This window comes from Haliotis rufescens, unplaced genomic scaffold (assembly GCF_023055435.1).
Source record: "Haliotis rufescens isolate VD_foot unplaced genomic scaffold, xgHalRufe1.0.p SCAF_1, whole genome shotgun sequence".
In the NCBI taxonomy this organism is placed as follows: Eukaryota; Metazoa; Mollusca; class Gastropoda; order Lepetellida; family Haliotidae; genus Haliotis; species Haliotis rufescens.
The window spans coordinates 63,294,210-63,308,958 of record NW_025963779.1 but is presented as its reverse complement, the minus strand read 5'-3'; the positions used below and the strand labels follow the sequence as shown (position 1 = coordinate 63,308,958).

At 39.5% G+C, this 14,749-nt stretch overlaps 1 protein-coding gene across 1 annotated transcript in view; it reads right to left on the bottom strand.

Annotated features, from left to right (window-relative positions):
* Positions 1-890: 890 nt before the first annotated feature.
* The window catches only part of LOC124112557 (synaptotagmin-4-like), a 29,390-nt gene continuing 15,531 nt past the window's right edge, over positions 891-14,749 (bottom strand). The window contains exons 3-4 of the mRNA XM_046472707.2: positions 6,447-6,570; positions 891-5,624 (exon numbers count right to left, since the gene is read on the bottom strand). Coding sequence (XP_046328663.1) covers positions 5,317-5,624; positions 6,447-6,570 — 432 coding nt within the window. The 3' untranslated portion in view covers positions 891-5,316. The remainder of the gene's footprint in view (positions 5,625-6,446; positions 6,571-14,749) is intronic.

The window sequence follows — 14,749 nt, the reverse complement described above, 5'->3', positions numbered from 1 at the left end:
TCGGGTTTAGATTACACACGATTACATCGGGGTAATTATAATATTAGTTGCTTTCAGAAATTATTTTACACGTTTCTAGGAAAACCATTGTGTTTATTTGTTGAGTTCTTCCTACGGGTGCTGCTTTTTCGTGTTTCTTGAATACATTACACTAGGTGTCTTCGTGGAGATTTGTTGTCCGAAGAATTGTGGACTGATGAATCATTCGTGACCAACTCATGTTATTCCGGAACAAGTCGAATAGCGACTCGTGCCCCTCTCATGGCTATTTTTGCGACCAGGTTCCATCTTAGCGCAAACGGGCATGCCTAAAACAATTGTCAACTCGTTGCGTAATGGTTCACATATGTTTCACCATATATAATATATATTTCAGATGCAATTTAAAGCGCATCGGGACATGCGGATTTATACAGTATGGTTGGACACTTTTAACAATGTCTTGGGTATATTTTTAGATGCAAGACATATGTAAAATCAAAAATTATTCCTGAGGGATTCTTTGACCAAGACCTTGAAGTCATACGCGCATTCTGATTGGTTTGTCGTATTTTCGCACATAGCATTTATCGATAGGGGGACGAGTCTTCTTGCAGGCAACGGAAAGGGGCGAGTGGTGACGAATGCTGATGAAAAACAAAACTTCCGAGGTAATGTACAATGATGGCCAGGAATGTGAAAGAAACCCAGGTACGTACACATGTCTATTGCTCTGAACATTTCCAATGCATTCAACAGTTGGGAATCGGAGCAAATCCACAGTTAAATGGCAACTAAAACTGACTTCAACGACTTCGTCAGCAGCTAGATCTCAATTCAACAACACACCAAATCCATAGGCATAGGTGAGATCACTGTTCACTGATATGAAATGAAAACATAACTTGCGATTCAACAAGAATAGCTCTCTTTATTACACGGAATCGTTACCGCTGGATGACATACTAATGTAACTCCGGAGTAGCCACAAACCAGTTGTGTAACGGTCAGCTGACGTCCACCATGGATGCTATCTATCTGAACGTGATGAATAACCACAACCACACCATGCAGTGTTCAACATCAGCGTGGAGTTGGATACGAATGTCGGTGGCTTTTACAGTATTATAAGTATTTACAATTATGCCTGGTTCTAATAAACTCTTTCATAGGAATATAGAAGTGTTGATAGACATCTATCATTGTGATCGTCACATCTCTCGTCTAAGAATGTTTACAACCAGATGTTCTCAGGCAATTTTGTTTTAAAACATGTAATATAATTATTGGCATGTTTTAGTTCGAATAGTTGGGGTTTTATGTATATTTAACAAAACATTAGGGAATATGAACATTTTTTGGATATTTTAATGAAATTGTGTACCCTGTGTGCACTACAAAATGATATCCCTAAAAAAAATGCATGATCCCTAACATTTTTTGTTCTGTATATAAGACACGATATCGAGTTGTGTACCAGTTTGATCAACTTCTTTTATAGATGTTTTAAATCGGGATGTTAGTATCCAACTCCACAATACATGCTAAGAATACAACACTAAGAAGAAGTATTGTAAATTATGAAGATTGCAAAGTTTGGATGTTACCACCATGACAACAGTATTCGTACATGTACCCAATAGTATGACGCAGCTGTATAATTCTAAATGAGTGTTAGATAGCAAACATGGCACGGCATGGCCACAGTAATCTCCCCCTACAGTGCAGGTAGCTAGTCTGTTTGTGTTTGTATTGCATTGCTCTGTGGAAATGAAAGAGTATATTAAGAAACACCATTTCCTTCTACACAAATGAAGCTAACATGCTTTGATCTTCCCAAGAGCCCTGATCATATAGGCAAAGCATATAACGCATTTGACAAATGTGATCTCGATCGCAAAATTATCATCATTTTTCCTCCGTGGCAAAACATACCTTCCAACGTGTTGTTGTCTCGTTAATGACCCTTTAATATGCTAAGTGTTCCAACATATCTGCACGATAGATAAGCCATATAGACGTCACTATAACTAATGGAGATATGCCAAATAAACAGTTAATAATTAATGTATATCCACGAGAAATTTAAAGTATGTACTCTTGGTGTTATCAGAGTATTACATTTGGAGCCTATTCCTTATATTCACATTAAATTTATTTGGCATATCCCAACGATTGAAAATATACATAAATATATAATATATACAAAGATTTTATTTATATTTTTGACATGATTTTACATATGTTTTTCTTCTACGTGGTAATGACAGATACACAAAAGGTAACAAAATATAATCCGGGAGAGGGTAAATTAATTACATATACATGTACAGTAACTAAGAGGTCTGATCCTTGTACAATTATTTCTATGATAAAATATATTTATATAGTGTTCAGTCTATAAGAACAATGGCGTTACAGTACATGTGCATTTTCGATACGCTGTAACAGTGTCACCTTCGAAAAGGCTATTCTCTAGTGTACGTCACATTTGGTAACAGTGCACAACAGCATATGCAAAACGTATTTTCTATTGGTAATTATACTGTTTGAGTTCAACAAGTGAATGGTTTCACGAACAATCGTTAAGGATGATAGAGAGCAGGTATATAAGGAAGTAGTGGGAGACTTGGATAAACAGAAAATAATAATCGTAGAACATTGACCGTAACTAGGACCGATCACTATGGGAACAGAACACGTCAACATGTAATTTGTATATACAAACGGTGGGATTTCGTAGATCCGTGACAATTTTACAAAATAATCATCGAGGATCGTAGCTCATACAAAAAGTGACAAACATCTTCAATGCTAAATGAGCATGACATTGGTTTGTGCTTCCGGTCAAGAAGCACAATAAGTGTTGGTTTGTTTTGGGTTTTTTTTTGGAAAATCGTTTAATTTTAATCATTTTACTTTAATAGACTGAAATATTCAACTGCCTCGCTAAATTACCTGATATTTTACCCATGAGTTGGAAAGGCATATCATTGCGCATGCGCAGTGTACATGTTAGTCTATATACGGAAACCGGTAAACGTTGAAGTGACGGTTAAAAAACAGCAATAACATGTACTTCCGTCTCAGGTAAAAACAACAGAATATCACATATTCACAACAAATACCGGTGGTTATATTCATAGAACATCGGAATGGTGGTATCTTCAAAATCTCAGCTGGACATAATCCTACAGAGTGATCTCCCCTTGTTACGTGGGTAATTTGAAATTTCACCTCGTTATAAATAGGGGACATATGGTACGTTGTGAGGGTTTCTTTAGATGGGACAGCAGGTGGGGGAAGGGGTTGGGAGGGGAGAGAGAACAAGGGGGAGCGGATGTGGTGGAGGAAGAGGAGAGGGAGGAGAAGGGAAAGGGTTATGAGAAATTCTTATCTTGTATTGGGTTTGATTGAACTTTGTAGGATCATATATGCCCTTAGGTACGTACAATATCACAACATGTTTCTTTATCTACAGCGAATATATATAGCCTATACACAAGTGACATCTGCCAGTTGTCAAATTGAGCTATAACAACGATATGTAAGCGGTATGAACATGGAAACGTTAACAGACGAGCAACACAGCTGTAATAGAGCCACCTTACAAGAACCATGACACCGTACTGTTATGGTCACTTGTTGGAATACAATGCTGTAACAGATATATCCTGTTCCTTGAGCTTGGGTGATGGATACGATTGCTGCTGTCACACTGAGCTGACATTCAGAACCACTGTGACCAACTAGCAGGAACAGCGTTGGTCATTTGTAGTACATATATAGTTATAGCGGCTGCTTAATAATGTTTTTGTCACATTAATGTCCCGCTCAACACTTGCTTCATTCGTGATCATTCGTGCTGTTCCGGGACAAGCTGAGGAGACTCGTGCCTCTCTCGGGGCCATTTTATTCACTTGGTTCCGTCTCCGGGCAAAAGGGCATAGGGAAACATAAACTCAGTTTGTTGTACCACATCCGACTTTGTAATTTTACATGGAAATAAATATAACACGGATGCCATTGACAACCGCTTGTTATTTAGTGTGGTAAAACATTTTTTCTGTCATTTTGGTATACACCTAGATGCACATATACCTTTAAGCAAAATATTTAGAAGGGGTTATTTGACCAAAGTCATCATAGTCATACGCCGTTTCAGATTGGTTTGTCTTGACAATGACATTGATTGACAGGGGGACGAGTCTTCTTGCAAGAGACGGAAAGGGCCGACTGGTGACGAATGTGCTTAATCATAAGAACAACATATTCCCCACCCTCCAGTGAGAATAATGTGATTGATCACCGCAACAGGGGCGCGACGCTACATCTAACTCTGTATTTCCACTCACGTCAGACTGAGGGCTGTTTGATACAGCCACACTTCAACAGCATTCCTATTCGTTTTAAGCATTGTACAGGCATAATCATAACAAATATTTACATTATCAGAAATGTCTTGGTTTAAATTTCCAAAATGCAACAAAAGTGACGAGTCACTTCGAGAAATCATGTTTAATTTGTTTAAGATGCTTGATTTTGTTGGTAGTAGTACGTTTAAAGACGTTCCGTTAAGGACAAATATACAAAGGCTACTATATATCCTTAATACGTATTACTACTGTTGGGGTTGTGCTTAATTAAATACAAGCTGGTCCAGACTCGATCACTTACAGACCGCCGTCATATAGCTGGTATATTGCTGAGAACGGCGTTAAACAACAAGCAAACAAAACAAACAACATAATTAAATATAATTGACAGATTTAAATTAGCACGAATCGATAGATGAAAATATCATACAATTTGTTTGCACAATTCTGAAATATAACTTGTTACTACAAGACCACAAACTGATTTTCATAAGCACGGTTTGTAAACAACTGTGAAATTAAACATGATTTTTCATCAAAACAATTGATGTTGAACGTGTTTAGTTATGAGTTGAAAGTACTAATTGCTTTTGTATTTTCACAAGACATTCCACCCAAACGGGTCCGCCATGGATCCGATGCACGTTACTAAACTGTTCATCCACACCTGAACCGGAGATATTGTTCCGAGAAAAGTTCAAAGATTTGTAATTAAATAATACCTTTGAGAATGTTTTCATATGTTTCATATGAAATCGACATTACAAATGTAATAATAATTTGGATCAAACGTATGTTGCTGATCAGCAAAAAGCATGTCAGAGAATCTGTCAAGACGATTAAAAATTTAGCACTGTCTGAAGGTGGTTTTGTCCAATCCGTATAATAAATGAACCACAATCGCTTCCTTTCACAAATAAAATCTCAGTCTTTCATCCCGTCTTTCACATTGGCCCAGTCTCTATTCCTTCAGTTTATGCCACTCGGCAATCTGTTTCCGTGGGCAATTCATGACCTCGTTCCAATGATTGGCCTCTTGTCCTACGAGTTTGGCTCCAATTTCGAGGCGACCAATGACTTCGTTTTTCGTCATGCGATCCCAATCCAGTACCAGCAGCTCCAGGCTGATGTTTTGCAGGCCCTCGTTGTAGGGCACATCGAAAAGGAAGGATTCGTTGAAGACTGGGTTCAGTGTACGCTTCTTCACGTGGGTTTTCTTCTTGGCTATCCGTTGTCCGTTGTAGAGAAGGTAGATCTTCACGTATGGATCTGGAAATATATGTATCCAGTGTTACATGACATTCGCTGTATGTGCTACATGTTGACATTAGAGGGGCGTTAAGCTTAAGCAGTTGTGCAGTAACTTCTTAAAGGGGGACTTGACTTGGGTCATTTTGAAATTTGATTCAGGTTAATGCAAACAACACATAATTGCTCACTCAAATTCTTTTCCCGGCATCTGTCCACCAGTTACTGATTACACTGAAGACAATGTCTGAATTTCAAACATGTCTGGATTATAGATCTAAACTGGAAATAGGCACAAAAATGCCTTGAATGTTTTCCTCTAACATATCTATTTGACTATATAACTGCCTTTCTTTGCCTATCACAATATTTCTGTTCTTGTTTGTTGTTTAACGCCACACTAAGCAATATGCCAGATACATAACGGTGGTCTGTAAATGTTGACATCATGAGCATCGATCTGAGCATTTGTCAGCGAGCCTGGTGCCGTTAGTCGCCTCTTACGACAAGCATGGATTACTGAAGACCAATTCTAACCCGGATCTTCACGGGTCGTCTATCACAACACAACATAGACAGTTTGTCTCATCATAGAAAAGCATGACCTTAGAATCATAATATATTCGTATTCAGGGGACTCATTGACGTGCCTTTGCGTGTGTTTGTGATGGGTTACGCAGGTGGGACCGGATACTCTCGCCTTTTAGCGAACACCTGGTATCATCATTATTTGATAGTGATTCACAAACACGTGCTTCTGATGTAGTCAGAATCGTGTAATGGGGTCTGCTTTCAGCAGGGATTTCTCATCATAATGGAAAGGGTGATGTCGCTTTTATTTACCTGAGAGTCCAGTGATGTCCATCTTGGGGAGGTTCCTGGCTTTAAGGACGACCACTCCGAGTCTGTTGGCGGCTGGCTGGTAGCAGAGAGACACGAGCAGTTCACCGCGGCCTTGGCTCCGGAACTGAAACAGATCGGCATCCCATCATAAAAATGTCTACGTTTCGTACTCTTTCTCGACACATTATGTTGTTGAAACAAATAGGAAAGAATACCCACATGGATATCAAACTGTTATTTCAAATAGTGAAATGTATGACGTCAACACCTGGGAATAGACAGTCTCGAGTATAGGTTGAAACAGACTCCATAATAAAAATAATGTGAATGGATGACTGCAAATCAGTGATGACACCAGGCGTTTACGAAATGGGTAAATATGTTCTGTTCTGCCGGTAGAACTCGCTACTCACGCAATTGTTAAAGAAATGGCCGCAACAATATAGTATCTGTATTTCTACCTACAGAACCTTTACAGATAATGATGCCTCTCCACGTCGATGAATGTGGTATGTTTCAAGAAAATCATGTTCCCCTTTCCTAAACGCCCGTCCCAAACCCATCCTCACAGACCCAGCAGTGGGGATTCTTGGAGATAAGACACATGGCCAGAGTCTCCTTAGTTATCGAGAAAAGACTATCAGACCACTTATCCCAGAACGTCTTTCTCTCATCGAGTTTGGTTGACCTAAAGGCTCTCGTAAGGACGCTCGTGACGGAATGGGTAGTTTGCGGAACAAATTAAATAATTCAGGCTCAATCAATATGTCTGCGGTAACCTGGCCCCAATTCTCCCCACACATAAATCTTCCATTCGTGTTCTCAAAGCAACGATATCATTCTCAGGAAGGCGCCACGCTCTTGTGGTGTGTTACTTCACATTGGTAGGAGGCGGTAAACATCCGGGCAACTCAAAGATGCTCTGCTGCTACCTTGTTGTGCAGACGGCATCCTGACGTGAGGCAACTAACAAATACTGTACTGTAGATATATACTTACAACACAATAAAGGCAGAATGGCATTTCCGGTTATCAATATTCATATTTTTAATATATTCATATGTCAGTCAATGCGAAGTATGTTTACACTGATTGTTAAAGGGACACTCTGCTGCACGGTCTGCTGCTCATGTTCTCTCTAGTTCAGGACAAGGTGATAACACCATGTGAGAAGCTGAGACATTGTCTCTGTGTAAGTGTGATAATCAATTAACTGCTGAATTGATACAAACTTAATGAAACTAAAACTACCCAACACATGTGGTGTTTAAAGGGCAAGTAAAGTCAACATTGCAACATTGCAGATTTTAATACTTTTGGACAAACCTAATCACAAAAGCTTGACCAAACTTAAATTTGAAAAAACGTGAACAGCGTAAAACAGCGATAAAAACGACAAGCGAAATCGTCCCCCAAACGAAATTGTCCTCTATGGCAGGGATTCCCCATCCTTGAGGTCGCAAAAAATCACTTATTTTCACTTTACTTTACGAATTGTAATCTGATTGGACTGCCAAATAACCCGAGCTTATTCTACCAATCATACAAGCGTGACATTTTGAGGATATTGTACACAAACTCAGGTGTCTTTCTGTTGAATTACTGTTCCAGGAAAATGTAATGTTGCAGCAACCAACCCTAAATCTCCCCCAAATCCCACAACATCACGCTATTCAGTAGAGGTAACATTGCGCAGCTTTTGGCATTATTTAGGGTCAAAATCCAAGATGCACTGTCAAAATAGCACTGTTTTCAAACTGCTTTATTGATTTTCAATTGCCCCCTTCAGCAACACAGATATTCCGCTTGATCGTATATTCTGTCGGTAGTGTGATATAATTCAGACTTGAACACTAAATATGTTACGTTCATCGATAATACAACCACGGAATTGTATATCAGCCGTAAATACATACGGACACTTTGCGGTGAAGTCCCTAATTTTTAACCAACTAATTAAGCCTCTGTCTGGTTCCAGCTAAAAGTGATAACATTTGCATTGTAAAGACAGTATTTTCATTTCCTCCACTTGGAAGACATTCAGAGAAAATAATTTCTATTTTCCATGTGTGGACACGCCAATGTAACATGGCATCACGGCCGTGTCATTTACAAAACAATATCTGACCATAGCATCAGCAGCTAACACCAGAGCACAAATATCACATGTATCTCTCTCTCTCTCTCTCTCTCTCTGGTATGACAGGAGACATAATCGAATTGCCCTGGAATACTCCCAATATCCCATAGGGTTTAAACAAGACCGCGTCTGTGTGTGTGGTTATCCTCCCTTGGGGAACGGTTTAGATTTGTTGCAGAGTAAATGAAGAGATGGCACAAGAGTGGGTGTACAGAGCATAATTCAAGTCTTAATGCAATTGTGTTCCTTTGGGGCTCTCATAGTTTCCCATCGGGTCTTATTTCATGCGAAATGTCAGGCCTCTCCCAGACAACGATAGATCATAATACAATTACTGTGTCGGGGGTATGTATTTCATTTAAATGGTCAAACACTTGCAGTTTTTTAAACATGCCACATATTTGTTGCAATCTGAAAAACAATGCGTTGAACAGTCCTGAATATGTTTGCATTATACGTAAGTCCGCTTTTGTAACCCAGTAACATTGTATCATTTGAAAAATATGAATATTCATGGCGTGCCCCGATGTAATAAATGTTTACTACGTATAAGCCAGCTTGGAGATAAATCCTTCTCGGATTTTGGAGGAGAGACCCAATAAAGAAGACAATTCTATCTTATTCCGACGTTACCTCTCACTATCTTGTTTCTTTAAGAAGTAATACGTCACATTGGAGACGTCCTCGGTAGCCAGTGAACCTTTACAGGGACACCTCAGAGTCATGTGGCTGGTCTGTCCGAGTCAAATAGCTATATATAAAGATTTTATAACTTTATGTGCGATGCATAGACGAAAGGTAGTGATAGGGTAGCCAAAGGCGGTTGTTGCGATCCTTTAATGAAAGTGCACATAATCCCAGTCTCAGTGGAGCGCCATCGTTGTTGTCTCACAACATATCCTGCCCTGAAGCTACAGCTGGAGGTAAATGTTTGTCTCGATTAGGATGGTGCACGTTTTAAAATGTTAGTTACACTTAAAGTTTAGTTATATTCTCAGAATGCACGAAGCCCAGAGCCATGGAAAATGGATAAGTATTAATGATAAGTACGAAATACGGAAACACCAAATATCAAGATTGTTGCCACAGTTACGTATTGTGTATATATGCAGATGTAGATACTAACAGTTATCAATTCTAGGTTAGCACGGTTGTTGTTCTTTCCTTATAATAATTATTATAGACGACCCAGTCGTATAAGGCACCGCAGTTCTCTGTGCGAGAGAGACGTGCCAGAAACCTACAACCTTGGGTTTTAATCCCAGGTTTGCCCTTGTCAGCATATCCGTGTTCGTGGTTCACATCAATGTGGCCTGCATCACTTCGGGCTCTCCTCCCACATCAACGCGGCGCTGTACTCAATTCCTTCCCTCACTAACAGTCATATCCGGAAAGCAATTATTTTGTCGAAGCAACGAGACCCGGAATAACTAGTTTCAATCTTATGGTGTCCGTATTGGGCGACAGACACCCACATACTCATCACTATTGCATGAGAAATGCCAACAATTGTTTCCATTTTTCTAAACCCTATTATTACCAGTTGTGGCGATTGTAGAGTATTGTACCCTGCAGCACCGCCTCCATGTCGGGCATCAGAAATCAATGTTGTTTCATGTCGTGACGCTGACGGTACAATGGATTTAATCGACGCACTGGCTGTCCAATGTTCTACACCAACCAGACAGTTATAATGGCTACTTCACAATCTCCACATACACATGTAGCCGGGGGCTTGTACAGAAAGACATTCAAACGTGACGATAAACATCCTTATGTATTGATTTCCATCATGGTGTCCATTAAACACGTCATCAGTTTGCCTTTTCAGTGGCGTAAGAGCTCTATAGCGACTTTACATATACCATATACCATGAAAATTTAGCTCGTTTTCTTGATGTTAAAAGCCTGCAAATATTTAAAATCTTGATGAGGTTCCAGACGGAATGTGTCAGTATTTGTTATTACATTATTCATTATTCATTATTTCATCATAACTTTACAGCATATTTTGATTCAAAAACAATTTGGTTGAATAAGGAAACTGGTACGAATAATTAAGAATAGAGTTCTTAGTAATTCTTAGAAGATTTCGCGCTCGATAAGCCACTTTGAGACCCATTAGTTAGCCCAATACGTATGCTATCTGATGAAGATGTTCCCGGTGACACAAACGCCCACGGCCTCCTTACCACTGTCAGGGATCCCTTCTGCCCACAGAGATGAGAAATAGAGCAAGGTTCATCTTGCATTGGCAGAAGAGTTTATTGCGGAACACGCTGGTGCCAAGGTCGTTCCATGTCTGCAGTGTCACAGTAGGACCAGCATCACGGTATCACGTGTGATTATGAATTGTTAAACCCCAATCCTTCTCAAGGTATTGATTTTCCATTTTAATGTTTTCAGTTAATGGATTGTAATATATAGTATATGCCATCAAACCAATCTAAATGTAATGAGTTTTAAGAGTGCATTCTATGAGCATCAACCGATAGCTTCATTTCATATATCGAATATTCGCGTGGTATTATTCATGGACGGATATCTCCCTCCGTTGAATGATTCCTTCATGTCTTGTCCAGACTGAAACAGCTGCTCTCTATCCGATCAGGCAAGTGTGGAAGATGCTACGAAGAGGATGCTACTCTTTTATTTCATCCACGAATGACGTTGTCATTGATTTCATCCCACCTCTACCACATTAATTGAAAGTCAACATTTGCATATCTCCATATAACATTCTGCATGTCTCGCAAGGGAGTAGGGGTGTGAATATCGATCTTGCGCAGGAAATGGAACCCATGCTAGACTTGTGGTGGTAGTGGCAGCCTCAGGTTTTTGTCAATGAATATTTCATGAAAACATAACACCCATTTCCAAATTTTAATAATTGATTTCTTGTTTACCAGAATACAAGGATCAAGGTTTGACTTTCCGATGTTATTGGTGCACATGGCCCGAACATGACAATGGTGGACGCGTAAGTTGGTATGGTTCAGATACAGAGGATGTTCATTTCAACATTTCCAAGTCGTATATACGTTCTCGAATATTCCTACAACACACAAATCAACTGAAATGCGGTACGCTAATGCCACAACTTACCTCTGCGATAGAAGCGATGCATTTAGTGCAAAAAATGGTCATAAAAGTTGCAAACGCCGACAAAGCATTGATAGAAAATATGCTTTTTGTGTATCCCTGTCGCCAACAAACGCCCACGTTTACTTCATTTGAACAGTTCATCAACCCTCCCTTTGACAGACCATTGCAACACAATATACACAATGATTCAAATCCTAAGCCTAAGTATCTAGGTCCACCTACACCATTCATCACACTCACGGGTTCCCAGAGGGGATGACTGCCATTACTTCACGATATGAATAGAGGGAAATATAGCGACATGTTCTATTTTGAGTTTACTGATGTACACCAGCACACAGAAGAAGCCAAAGTTAATTTCGCTCTATCAAAAATGACGATCAGTTGATAGTTGTACGCAAGAATCCTTTCCCGATCCGCAGATGTGATTTGGGTATATTGATTGTTACAGCTCTGGGGAACATCGCGCCTAATCGAAAGTAAAGCAACATGGAACGGAACTTTTAAATAACACCAAAGGACAGCCTTAAAGAGTTGCCTACAGGGACAATTGGACGGAATTCTTTAAAAACATGAACAAAATTGACATGTATTTCAAATCTTTGATAGGCATTTAGTAGAAGTTGTGAAAATGGAAGACGAGATATTTTTCATGGACTACATACTGTTGTTATCTTTGTACAGTAAACCTACCATTTGTAAACATATTAGCATACACACTCAAACACACGCACACACACACACACGCGCGCGCGCGCACACACACTCACACACTTGATGAAAGGGACAAAACGTTGCCCTCAACCGTCGTTACAATATAAGCGACAAAAATCATTCCATAATTTTCATTGCACAATTCCGAAGCAGCCATCATAAGAATGTGTGATGATACCAGGTGTACTCGAAAGGTTGAGCGTCCCCTGTCCCACGCGTGGCACCCGTCACAAACACATGCAAGGGCAAGTCAAACAATAAAGGAGTTATCCATAAAAGTTTCATGTCTTAACTATGTATTTCCCACTGAATGAATGCGTTTAGTTGCATTAATTGCTTTTTCAGATAATGGTCACTGCCATGGCAGAATACATGGTAATTTACAAACTCAAGTGAATATTGTTTAAATACCCCATACTAGTTTCCAGAAGAGTAGCAGAACTTCTGCTCCTCAACGACTTAATCTATAGTCTATATACATTAACATTCTCTGTATGAAGGCACAGATCGACAACAAACCATAATTTTATCAATATGTCATTGGGCACTAATCCGTATTTACTTCAGGGAGCCGTGACAGATCAACGCACCGAAGAACCCTATTCTGAAGAGCGACAGCCGTAAAGGACAGAACAGATTATCCATATGACCTGGCCGTTGATATCTTCACTAGATGACCCGATTATGTACATGCTCCAAACAGACTGTGACGAACTCTAAGTAAAGATCAGAGACGTGGGAATATTATAAACTAAAGGACACAATCACAACTGTTGCTGGTAGGTTGTAGGGCAGTAGGTGCAGTGTTTCCCTGAGAGTGCGGTGACAATATGGTGGTCTGATAACCACCTTCGCCACAGGGATGAAGAGCAACATTCATTTTGTTCTCAGCAAAGCAGAAAATTGATCTGAATATGATGATGATGATGAAGATGATGATGACGATGAATTTGCAATCGGGTGAATCAGTTGGTTTACGGAGCCTTTTGCCGTAGCACAGCAACGTCACCGTATGGAACACAATTGTAGGCATTGGGGAATCGAACCAGAGTCTTGCTGTTTTGGTCGTGATCTTTAATATGTTACTGTATATTTAAGAGATAAATCTATGGTGTTTTCAACGTAGAGGTTTCTAACGTAGATAGATACCTGTAAACGTCATACGAAACCTAACGCGATAGCGTGAGGCTTCGAATTCGAAAAATATTACAGGTATCGAATCGATGTTCGAAACTTCTAATTTGTAATAAAAGTTGGGTTGTCGCTTTCTTACCATGGCACAATGACAAAACAAACCCGAACTCTTTGGCTATAGCGGAGATGATTAGTGGCGTGGCATCGGTTGATCCTAATATTTTCAGAAGGTTGAAAGGGGGAATTCAGACTTCAGTGATTATCGGTTGTAATCTGTATGTGTATGTGTACCCGAACCATAGTTTTATCAATTTAATGATAATGATAAAAAAAAACACGTAGGCAGTACGATTGTAAGCATTTTGATGTTGTTGAATTTTACCACACACTATCTTAGTATTTGTTCAATTTTTCCCCCTGAAATATATTGCAACACTTGCAGTGTCGGAACCACAACACATAAGATCGGTATTTGGAAATTGTCAAAAGGAGTGGGATTGGGAAAGAAGTGATTCTTATATAATGTTATCTCGTGGTTTTGCTGTCGCCAGGCGGATCAATCATAATGCAGTATTCTAAAATGCCATGATAGAATTGTAATTTACCGTATACGTTTTTCACTAAAATACTCGCGGCGCCAAACGAAACGTAATGCTATGTCTTCAGTGAAATTACAAAATGACATTCCATATATAAAACATAATCTCCTTATCAATATTCAATGCTGCTGAAATATAAACTGCCTTCAGAATAAAATATTCACATTTTCAAGTCGCTGAAAATCTGGTCATTATGTCACAAGACACATGATCAAACGACGTAATGTTAATACCGAAGAGATCTTTTCATTCCCGCGAATTGGAATGCTTTCAATGTGATATAATCCTCTGTCAGGTATTTAGATATGTAACGTAAATATAAACAAGACTGCCCATTCGTCAGTAATATCAATTGATTCCAACTGCGTAATTCGTTCCTTTCTTGAACGCGAATACCATCTTCTGATCAAAAGTAATCAAGGCAATAGACAGTGTGAATTATTTTTTCATCTTGAATTTTCTGTATAGCTAACCCTGGCCGTGGACGACCTTCAATGTCAAGAGTTTGTTCTCCTGCAATGTTTTCAGTGTGAGTCAGCGCGCTCCACAGGGAAAACATAACACCATGAGCCATGATCCCTGACACGACAAGGCGTCACGGTCAAATAACG